At 43.3% G+C, this 11,680-nt stretch overlaps 1 protein-coding gene across 50 annotated transcripts in view; it reads right to left on the reverse strand.

Annotated features, from left to right (window-relative positions):
- Positions 1-11,680, reverse strand: part of LOC127943217 (zona pellucida sperm-binding protein 1-like) — a 63,373-nt gene that overhangs the window by 35,871 nt on the left and 15,822 nt on the right. For 40 of the 50 annotated variants that reach the window (XM_052539461.1, XM_052539460.1, XM_052539459.1 and 37 more), the window contains one exon: positions 5,835-6,044. In XM_052539461.1, the coding sequence (XP_052395421.1) occupies positions 5,835-6,044 (210 nt within the window). Of the gene's footprint in view, positions 1-5,834; positions 6,087-11,680 lie in introns of all 50 variants that reach the window. The other 10 variants (XM_052539504.1, XM_052539499.1, XM_052539482.1 and 7 more) reach the window with 4 other exon arrangements.

An 11,680-nucleotide genomic window follows, 5' to 3' on the forward strand; every position in this document is an offset into this window, starting at 1 on the left:
ATTTATTGAACCCTACTAAAAATGGGGCCCTTGTTTTGGTATCGACGTTCTAGATTCAGGGAACCATCCATGGGACGGTTCTCTTATAGTGGGAAAGACTCTTAATAACTGCTTACTCGGGTAACCAAGTGTTATGGCATGACTTGCTAAGATGCCTTTTGGAATGGGTCCTCTTTTTCGGAGAACCCTCTTGGTAACAACGTCAGTCTCCTATAGATGACCAAGGATGAGCTTGTCTACACCTTTGCCCTTACCTACACTCCTGAGGCGTTTGCTGGCACTCCGATTACCCGTGCAGGTGGTGCAGTTATTGGAGTTCAATGCCACTATCAAAGGTAAGCGACCTTTTGTGACTTGTGGCATTGCTTGCAGTGGTGGAACTGGAAGCCCATTTAATTGGTCACTTCTTGAACTGCAGGTTTCAAAATGTCAGCAGTAGTGCCTTGAAGCCAACTTGGGTCCCTTATGCCTCAACGGAGGCTGGTGAAGAAGTCTTGGTGTTCTCCCTGAAGCTCATGACTGGTTTGTGCAGTTTCTCTAGACCTTCTGCCTTCTGAACGAGGCTGTGCCTAAGCAGTTCTTCCCTCTTGCAGATGACTGGTCCTATGAGAGGCCTTCAAACTCTTACTTCCTGGGTGACGTTATTAATGTTGAGGCATCTGTGAAGGTATACAACCACGTCCCTCTGCGTGTGTTTGTGGACCGCTGTGTGGCCACCCAAGTACCTGATGTGAACGCCCTTCCGAGATATTTGTTCATTGAGAATCATGGGTGTGTTCATGTCACCAGATGCTGCAGAGTTGACTTGTTCTCGAGTTTGCTTGTAACCGCTTTGTCCCTGACAACTACTTTTTACTCCTTTAGATGTCTTGTGGATGCCAAGGTCACAGCTTCCAGCTCGCGCTTCATGCCTCGATCCCAGGAAGACAAAATCCGGTTCCAGCTGGAGGCCTTCATGTTCCAGGGGGGATCCAGTCCTTCTGTATGTATTCTGAGTGTTGGAGAATGACCTCTCCCATTTGCTTTGGTTTGTGTCCCCTTACCCGTGGTGTCTCTTGCAGATCTACATGACGTGTGTTCTGAAGGCCACTCTTGCTTCTGCACCTAGTGACGCGCTCCACAAATCCTGTTCCTTTGCCAATGGGTATGTTCATGCCACTTACGAATACATTAAAGGTGCCATGTCTGATTGTCCGTATTGCAGGTGGCTTGCTGCTGATGGGAACAACCAGGTTTGTGGTTGCTGTGACTCAACATGTGGTCCTGATGGTGGAACTGCTGCTTCTCCTTTTGGAGGTAGGAAGGTGCTTTTAAGCTTGGTTTTTGACCCTTCAAGCACTTAACTTTGGTGTCTGCTTTTTCTAGGCCTTCAGTGGGAAGGGAAGGCCTCGCTCGGTCCTGTAGTGGTTCAAGAGCACAAGAAGACTTTAGCTGGTCTTCAATAAATGTGGGAGAGCAAACTTATTCTCGTTTCTGTTTTTCTTGTCTAGTTTAACCAATTGATTTTGTGCGAGGAAGGAAGTGGGTAGTCCTACTGTACCTATTCTCTTGCCAGAAGGAAAGGCTCCCTTTTCTCGTTAGGGAAGTTAATAAACCTTTTAAAGGGACCTGCTGTGAGCTCCCTTTTTTAGGAGTACTGTAAAGGTGGAATACATTGCCCATGATGCTGTAAAGGGAATTCTGTTAATTGGCACTTGTGCCAAAAGAGTTCTGCGTGAACGTCCACTTCCTTGAAGCACTGCAGATTTTTGCGTGCATCTTATGCAGTGAACTTGATTTTCTTCGTGTTGGTAACTTCAAATGAGCAGTTTAATTTCCCCCTTGCATCCCCCAAATAGGTTTGATCAGTTAAATTTGTTTCCTAATGCTCTTTGTTGACATCTCTCATGCTTTTTAAATCCATGTACAATAGAAGCGCACTCCCAGTATCAACACTGGCACCACGTTTTCCACCTTCAGATGGGTTATTTATAGGCTTTACATTTTAGGAAAACGGCAGGCATCGCTTAAGTTTAGTATTTGGTGTGCCAAACTTGCAGAACCTGTACTGACGTAAGGGGTTTTTTGTGCCGTAGCAGGTCAGTTAGAATTCTGAAAAATCATTGACAAATTGACTCTCAGTGAATGACCTTTTTTGGTTTGTCACTTGTGCAACATCTTGGGCGGTTTCAATACTAAAGGGATACTCCACCCCAAAATGAAGATGGTCATCACTTGCCCCCAAGTCGTTCCGAACCCATAAGAGCTAGAGCTTCGTTCATCTTCGGAACCCCACTTATTTTGGATGAAAACCAGGAGGCTTGTGATTTGGCCCACAGGCTGCCAAGTAAAATGCACTGTCAAGGTCCAGAAAAGCATCCTCGGAGTAGTCAGACTGTGTACGTTCTTCTGTGTCAGCCGCACCACAAGCATATGTTCTCATCGCTTCCTAACGTTACGGTTCATCCACTGATGGCAGATGGGTAATTCCGATGGTGCTTTTCTGGTCCTTGGCAGTATATGGGATGGTCACAGGCCTCCCGGTTTTCATCCAAAATATCTTTAACCCCTTTGCTGTCAAGGATCGACACCGGCCCCAGATTATTGTTTTACTTTCACAGCACGTTAAACATCACTCTCACTTGACCTGGAGAAACTGTGCATCAGTTGAAAGTTTAAAGACTCTAGCTTCAATATTTGACCAATGTTTTGATAAAACATTGTTGCAGTGACCGTCATTTATGTCAGTAGTACAAAATAAATAGGAGTCATTTTTAGAATAGAAATTCACCAAGCATTCATATTCAGTCACGTCTGCAGTGGTTTGGGTTCTCATAGATTCGCTAAAAAGCGTCAAATAGGGTTTATAGTCAAAAGTTGCATATACACAGAGTAATGTTTACTTCATATTTCTTCAGAAAGAATCATAATTTCTAATCATTTTCCACTGATTTACGCGATCTGATGATAATGATCCGCTCCCAGCCCAGCCCCTGCGTGCTGACAGAGACCGGATTCGGCCGTGTCTTGTCCATCATAACTGTGCAAAATATTCCGCCCCATCCTACCCATGATGCATTTCCTGTACACTTCTGTTTTGATATCTGACCACGTTAGCTCTAATGCAGCTACATAGCAGGTGCAGTTCTTCTTCATAATGCATTTTGTAATCATTTTGTCAAAGGTTGTAAGAAAATGTTTTGTTGTAATTTTATAGTAAGGCTTTTGCTAATAGTGGGGTAAATGTATACTGGAATAATGATAAATGAAGAATCAGGATTTTGTGTCATACCTGGCCCATGTGTGAAAGGCTCGTTTTGTAACAACAATAGAATCATGAATGGGGCAGTTTTGCCGGTCCAAACAAGAGATAATTGCATTCCAGGAGTCATAAATCATAGCCTTCTCTAAAAACACACATGACACGGTCTTAGAAAAGGTTTCATAAAATTCACACTTTGTGAGATTAGATTCTGAAATGTCAAAATTAAGTATTAGTAGACTTGTGGCTTTAGCTTCATTATGTATCTAAAATCATATCCTACATCACTTTTAAATAGGTTTTTAATATTTTTACTGACATGTTTGAGCTTACATACATCTCTATTATAACCGTCTAAGTAATTCTGATTCCTGAACAGTAAACTGAGGTGTCAGCTGTGTGAACAAATGTTGATTATGTATCTAGTAAGAAAGACTCCTTAGCAGCAACCTTTTAATTTTGGGCATGTCATTCGTGTCTCCATGCTGAAAATGGGGGGGGTGACAAGTAAGGGGTTCAATTGTGTTCCAAAGACGAATGACGTTTCTACAGGTTTGGAACGACACGGGGGTAAGTGATTAGTGACACCATTTTCATTTTGGGGAGGAGGATCCCTTTAATAGCATTACTTTGAGTTGAGGACAATTGACACGGTTTCGTGTTTGCGTCAAGACAGTCGAGAATTGATTTCCATTTAAAACTTGAGCTCAGCAATTTGAGTTGGATTTAAAACAAAAGCCGCAAGTAATCCACATAACTTTATATTGTGAATATCGGGAGCCAAACTACCGTTTGGAAAACAAATTAAAATAGGGGAACCTTGTGCTGCCCCAGGTTAACAACTGGAGGATGGATAAAGGAATGCCTTGGTTTAATGGTGCGAGGAAAAAACAACTGGGAAGAGGCATGTAATCCCGGATTCTGTCGAACCAAAACAATAGACAAAGAGATACCTCGGGGTTCTGCACGGTTTATTAAAAACACTAGATTTACATGACCAGAGTAACTTCTCCACTAGAAACCACAGTCTGCTCCCCAGAGACAGCCTTGATACGGGTGTCTCTTCCTGAAAGAGAAGTGTTAGAAGTGAGAACGCACTTCTAAAATGCTCAGTTCCTCTTGTCGAGAGAAAGCAAGAACTCACGTTTCCTGGTGCAGCTTTGCTCACAAGAGCCAGATGATGGATGGCACACCTCTGTACTGCAGTGGATGAAGACCTGACAGGGAAGAAAGAGGCTCAAGTCATAGAATCCACAAGTAGTAAATACACAAATGTTCAAGTAAAGGGGGGCATACGGTTTCCTGCAGAGCAGCCAGTGAGGCTGGATCTACAAATGTGAACATCTTCACAACAAAGCGCTTGTAGTGGGTTGGGAACTGAAGACCAGACGATCCAGTCACTGGAACCAGTGTGGTCAGATAGCGGTCGTCCTGGTAAGGGCATCTGAAGACAAAGGAGAAGGTTAGAAAGGGTCTCCCAGCAGACTAAAAGGATGAAGATTGGCTGTACACTCACCCGTCGATCAGAAGGTCCCACTGGGGGAGACTGAGTGGACTGGGGGTTGAAGTAGTCCAACAACGTCCCAGCATCAGGACAATGTTGGGGTCAGTCCTCTCCATAATGTGCACCTCAACATACACAGGCTCTCGCAGGACTTTTGTGATGGGATAATCAGCGTCACTGTAGTAGGACGTGTAGGCCTCATCCCCTGAGGAACAACACTGGGGTTTAACCAGACTCCAGTTTGAAAGGCTTTAGGCAGACACGGGACAAGACCTTACCTTCAGCACAGCCTTTGGTGACACATTGGCCATTGGCCAGTCTGAGCTCCACCCTGAGAGGTCCAGGAGCGGCTACTGGTGGAGGTGGAGGAACGGAGTTGACCTCCACAACCAGAGCTTCCACAGAAGTTCCCGAATATCTACACTGGAAGAGAAACCTGGACGACACACAGCGAGCTTGTAGCATTTATCAGGGATTAGTGGTCACACCAAGTCATGGATCACCTACTCAAAATGACTGTCCCTTGTGATGGAACCATATGGTCCAATCCCCACTTCATACGATGAGGTCATTCGGTTTTCATACACCACATATCCACCGTCCTCCTGTCAATAGAAACGGTGTCAGCATCCAGTCCAAGCGACGCAGAATAAAACCAGTAGCAGCTGCTAACCATCACGCTCGTGCCACATGCGGTCACAGGGAACTGGTATATAGCAAAGGAAGGTGTAGACCCCACAGGAGCACAAGGTGGGTCGTTTCCACCCAGTAGTTGAACCGAATCCAGACTCAGTCGAGGCAAGGTAATGTCTCGAGACACCACTACCACAAACTGACCATCTCTAATACACTGGACAGTCACTAGAACAAGAGCAGGTTAAATTCAGAGAAACGGTTTAACACGAACAGAATAAGATGGAGAACGCTTACCTGCCCTCCCATAGAAACACTGCTGTCCGTTAAAGCAGCAGTTGATAGCTTCACACGCAGCACCACTGATCCCAGGTAGACCGCATTGGATCTGCTCAGAATCAGCTACAGCACATTTATCAAGTTGAACTGGCTTCTGAAGCGGAAACTGCGGCTTAGGTTGTTGTGGAACTGGCTTCTGAAGCGGAAACTGCGGCTTAGGTTGTTGTGGAACTGGCTTCTGAAGCGGAAACTGCGGCTTAGGTTGTTGTGGAACTGGCTTCTGAAGCGGAAACTGCGGCTTAGGTTGTTGTGGAACTGGCTTCTGAAGCGGAAACTGCGGCTTAGGTTGTTGTGGAACTGGCTTCTGAAGCGGAAACTGCGGCTTAGGTTGTTGTGGAACTGGCTTCTGAAATGGAAACTGCGGCTTAGGTTGTTGTGAAACTGGCTTCTGAAACGGAAACTGCGGCTTAGGTTGTTGTGGAACTGGCTTCTGAAACGAAAACTGCTGGTTAGCTGTTGAATTGGTTTCTGAGGTGGAAACTGCTGGTTAGTTAGCTGTTGAACTGGCTTCTGGAGCTGAAACTGCTGGTCAGTTTGCTGGATCATCAGAGCTTGAGCATCCTGAAGCGATTGACTCCACTGTGGGACAGCATGACAGAAAGCACAGACCACCAAAATCTGAGCCAAACACCAACTTCCAGCCATTGTTCAACAGCTAAACACAAAGTGAAGCTTCTTCTTCTTCTTCTTCTTCCTTGATGTTTAACGGCGGTTGGCATCCAACTTCAATGGTGCATTACCGCCACCTACTGTACTGGAGTGTGAACCGGAGCTAGACAAAGAGAAACTAAAACTAAAATGGAGACTTCCAACTCTCTTCCCCCACCCTTTAATTAATTTTTTTTTTTTCTTCTATATTCTATTTGCTATCCCTGTGTCCTTAAGGAAGGTAAATAAATGAGTACTGATATCATTTGAAGTTAATCCCAGAAGTTCCTTAAGTGAATTCCCTTGCACCCCCAAATTCCTTATGCTTTCTTTCATCTTTATCCTTTCTCTATCATATTTTTGGCATTCAAGTACCACATGTTCAACAGATTCCATACTGTCACAAAATTCACATCTTCCTGTTACATGCTTACCTAAAATATGTAAGCACTTATTCAACCCACAATGTCCAATCCTTAACCTAGTGAAAATTATTTCTTCCCTTCGACTCCTTCCAGTGATCCTCTCTGTCCCAACCTTCTGTTGTATTCTGTATAAATGTCTCCCTTTCTCCTCTCTATCCCAACCACTCTGCCACTTTTTCATAATTTCCATCCAGATTTTTGTTTTAGCTTCTGTTTTACTCATTACGATTGATATTTCCACATCTTCTCTTTTACTGGCTTGTTTTGCCAAACCATCTGCCATTTCATTTCCTTTAACACCAACATGAGCTGGTACCCATGTAAATTTTACCTTCATCCCCAACTGAGAAATCCTTGTGTAACATTCTAGTACCTCATATACTATGTCTAGTCTTGATTTTGACTTAAATGATTGCAAACACTTTAGTACTGCACTAGAGTCTGAACAAATTACAACTTTATCCGGTCTTGTTTCTTCTACCCACTGTAGAGCCAACCAGATACCCATCAATTCCACTGTAAATACAGATATTTGATCAGACAGTCTCTTCTGTACCTTAACTCCCATTTTTGGTATTCCAAATGCAGCCCCTGTTTGCCCAGACTTAGGATCTTTAGACCCATCTGTGTAAATATCCAGATACCCATTAAACTCCTCATTCAGATGTTCACAAAAAACTCTACATAAATCCACCTCTACTCTACTCTTTAAGTTTCTATTTAATAACTGCAAATCCACTATAGGTTCCACAAACAACCATGGTGGTCTGACAGGCAACGGAACTGTTGGACTAAATTCTATACCCTCTAACCCCAAGTCTTTTCCAATAGCATCACATACCCATCCAAAACTCTGACTTTTAACCCTTTCATGCTCCCAGCACACCTGCATTACTACTCTAGTTGGGTGGGACCTATTATGTCCTTGTAGGTTTGCCCAATAGTTAGCTGCCAACTGTTCCCTCCTTAAATGTAAAGGCATCTCACCCATCTCTACTTGCAACGCCACTGCAGGTGATGTCCGAAAAGCCCCACTGCATATCCTAAGTGCTTGAGTTTGTATTACTTCCAGTTTAGCCAGTGTAGTTTTTGCTGCATCTCTATATGCTATACAACCATAATCTATAACAGACTTAATCAGTGAAACATATATCTCCCTCAGTGATTGCCTGCTCGCCCCCCAGTCCACTCCTGTCAGACACCTCATCACATTTAATACTTTTTTACACTTTACTAAAACTTTCTCTATGTGACCTGCCCATGTTAACCTAGCATCAAAAACCATTCCCAAAAACCTAAAGGACTCTACTTTCTCCAGAACATGTCCATATAATTTAAGATTAATTTCCTCCCCTATCTTTTTCCTTGTAAAGAAAACCACTTGAGATTTTTCCTTTGAAAATCTAAAACCCCATCTCATTGACCAACGTTCTACCTGTTCTATTGCTTCCTGAACCTTACTTACTGTGTATTTTATGTTTCTTCCCCTCTTCCACAAGGCCCCGTCATCTGCAAACAGCGATCTTCCAATGCCAGGCCCTACATCTGAAAATACATCATTTATCATAATGATAAAGAGCAGTGGGCTGATAACACTACCCTGAGGTGTTCCATTTTCTACCATATAACTACCAGATAATTCTTTCCCAATTCTCACCCGAATAGAGCGTTCGTACAGGAAATCCTTTACCCAGTTAAAGGCCCTCCCTCCTATTCCCAAAAGATGTAATTTAATCAACATCCCCTCTTTCCACATCATATCATACGCTTTCTCAACGTCAAGGAAGACTGCCACCACTGATTCCCTATTAACCTGGGATTTCCTTATTTCATCTTCCAGGCACATTATTGGATCCATTGTTCCTCTTCCCTTCCTGAATCCACTTTGATAAGAATCAATTAATTCTCTTTTCTCCAAAAAATAGACCAGTCTGTCTGTTACCATACGTTCCATAATTTTACCTATATGGGATGTCAGCGCAATTGGTCTATAACTATTAGGTTTTGCAGGATCCTTCCCTGGTTTCCTAATAGGAACTACAATTGCTTCCTTCCAACTTTTTGGAAGTTGTCCTTCCTCCCATACTCTATTATATAATCTAAGCAGTCTTCCTAACGCAATCTCACCCATAAAAGTCAACATAGCATAACACAGTTCATCTCCTCCTGGTGCTGTCATCCCTGCCCGTTTAATTGCTCTCTCCATCTCTGCCTTAGAAAATGGTGCACTCAATGCATCATCTACTTCCTCTCTTTTTCCTAAGACCCCAGGATATGTCCTCAATGTCCTTTCCCTTCCTTTCTTCCATTCTCCCTCCAGATTATCAGAGCTATGTATTACTACAAAAGCTTTTGCCATCATCTCTGCCTTCTCCTTATCCGTCACAGCTTTCTCCTCCCCACTCACCATTACAGGGTAAACCCATTCCCTCCTTTCCCCACCCATCCTCTTTATCATCGCCCACACTTCTCCCACAGGTGTCATTCTACCTATTGAGCTGCAGAACTGACGCCAATAATCTCTCTTAGACTGTCGAATAGTCTTTCTTACTAATGCTTGAGCTCTTTTATATTGAATTAAATGCTCAAAATTATGCGTCCGTCTCAACTGCCTAAAAGCCCTATTCCTATTTCTTACTACTTCTCCACATTTCTCTGTCCACCACGGAACTGCTTTCCTTCTCCTTATTCCAGAGCTCTTAGGAATAGTTTCATCTGCCACCCCTTTAATAATTTCCTGGAAACTACTGTATTCTCTGTCAATATCCATTTCTCTAACCTCCTCATCTAACCTTTCCTCACAAAGCTCCTTAAATTTTGCCCAATTTGCCTTACCAAACATCCATCTCCTTCCTCCCTCTTCAGACCGTCTTTTCGTCCTCATTTGAATAGAACATAATATAGGAAAATGATCACTTCCTACAGTTGATTCCTCCCATACCTCCCATTCACATAATCTTCCTATATCATTAGACGTAATTGTAAGATCTAACGCCGACTCATTTCCAGATACCATATCAATTCTTGTTCCTCTACCATCATTAAGACACACCAGCCCTTTTAAATCCAACAACTCCTCTATGACCTGACCATTTCTATCCAACTTCTTCCCACCCCAAAGTGGGCTATGAGCGTTAAAGTCCCCACACCATACTACCTTTCGTCTATCCTGTCCCTCAACCCCCTCTATTGAATTTAAGGCCAATTTCCTACATGGATTGTAAAAGTTAATTATTGCTATACTGTCCATCCCTATCCACACTTCCACCACCACATACTCTAACTCCTTTCCCAGTCCCAGAATCCTATATGGAAGCCCCTGTCTAATAAATGTAATACACCCTCCCCCACCACCTTCTTTCCTATCTCGACGAACCCCCACATATCCCTGTATCACAAAATCCAAATTTGGACTAAGCCACGTTTCCTGTATACAAATAACATCTGGATTTTCCACCATTCCATCAATAAAAGATTTAAACTCTTGTCCATTTGCTATCAGGCTTCGGGCATTCCATTGTATAATTAAAAACATAATTAATATTAACCAACACATGATTCCTGACTAGACTGTTGTTTGAGATCATCTCTCACTATTTCCCATGTCAGTCCTGTTATATCCAGATGTCGTACTGCTGCCATAACTATCAACTGTATCCTTTCGGTCTTAGATTTTACCTCTGCTGTTCCATTAATCACACCGGCAATAAACGTCACTAATTTCCTTACATTGACTATCATCATTTCCCCCTCATTCTCCTTTACTTGACTTGTTTCAATCTCCACACTACCCCCACTGCTACTTCCTGCTGACTGATTTCGTACCATTTTTACTGCTTCTGCATATGATACCTTCTGCCCCACTCTTACTTGTTGCACCTGCACAGCTTCCTTCATCACTGCACATCCACCATAAGCCACATTGTGCGCACCTCCACAATTACAACAATTTGGTGATACACCTTCCCCACACTGACCATAATTATGATTTCCTCCACATCTGGCACACCTTCTAGTTTCCTTGCACATTGCTGCTACATGTCCAAACCGCTGACAATTATAGCATCTAAGCGGTTTTGGAACATAAGGTCTGACAAAGTAACTCATATATCCAATTGTTACTCTTTTTGGGAGAGCCTCACCCTCAAACTGCAGCAAAACTGATTGGCTATCCACCTTAGCCCCCTCTCTTGATGCTTGAAGTCTTTGTGCACTCATTATAGTACCACCTCTTAAATTAGATTTCACCTCTTCCATCCCTACACACAACGGGATACCTGTAATCACCCCCTTACTCCACTGATTCCTTCCCTGATCAACTACAACCCTGTCCACCTGAAATTGCCCCAATTTTTCCAGCTTGAGAGCCCGATCTCTCTGACCCACATCTTTACACTTAATCAGTAAACATCCATTTCTCAGAACCCTTGCTGCAATTATATCTCCAACTGCTTTCTTTAACGCCACAGTCAATCGAACCGGATTTACACCTTCCACTCCACCTCCATCTTTAAATTTAATAACTACTTTAAACTCTTCATCATCTCGTTCTTCTAAAGTACACGTATCACTCTCCTCTCCACTCAACTCCGAGTTACTGCTAATACCTAATGTATTTGCCTTCCTTTTCTTCTTCTGATTTTCAATTTTTCTCTCTAATGGCTTTCCCTTACCACTTTTCTCCTTATCTCGTCCTCTTCCATCTCCTTCTTCCATCTCCGGTCCAGTCACAGTACAGCTGTGCCACCCGCCGTCTCTCTCAAACACCCAATTCGTTTTCTCGACGAAAGTATCCGCTCCCAACGTATCTATCCGATACAAACTCCCTCTCGCTAGCGTCGCACACCAGTTTCCGTTGCCACGTCAACGGTCTTCCCGCGACCCCACAAA

Source organism: Carassius gibelio, chromosome A22 (genome assembly GCF_023724105.1).
Source record: "Carassius gibelio isolate Cgi1373 ecotype wild population from Czech Republic chromosome A22, carGib1.2-hapl.c, whole genome shotgun sequence".
In the NCBI taxonomy this organism is placed as follows: Eukaryota; Metazoa; Chordata; class Actinopteri; order Cypriniformes; family Cyprinidae; genus Carassius; species Carassius gibelio.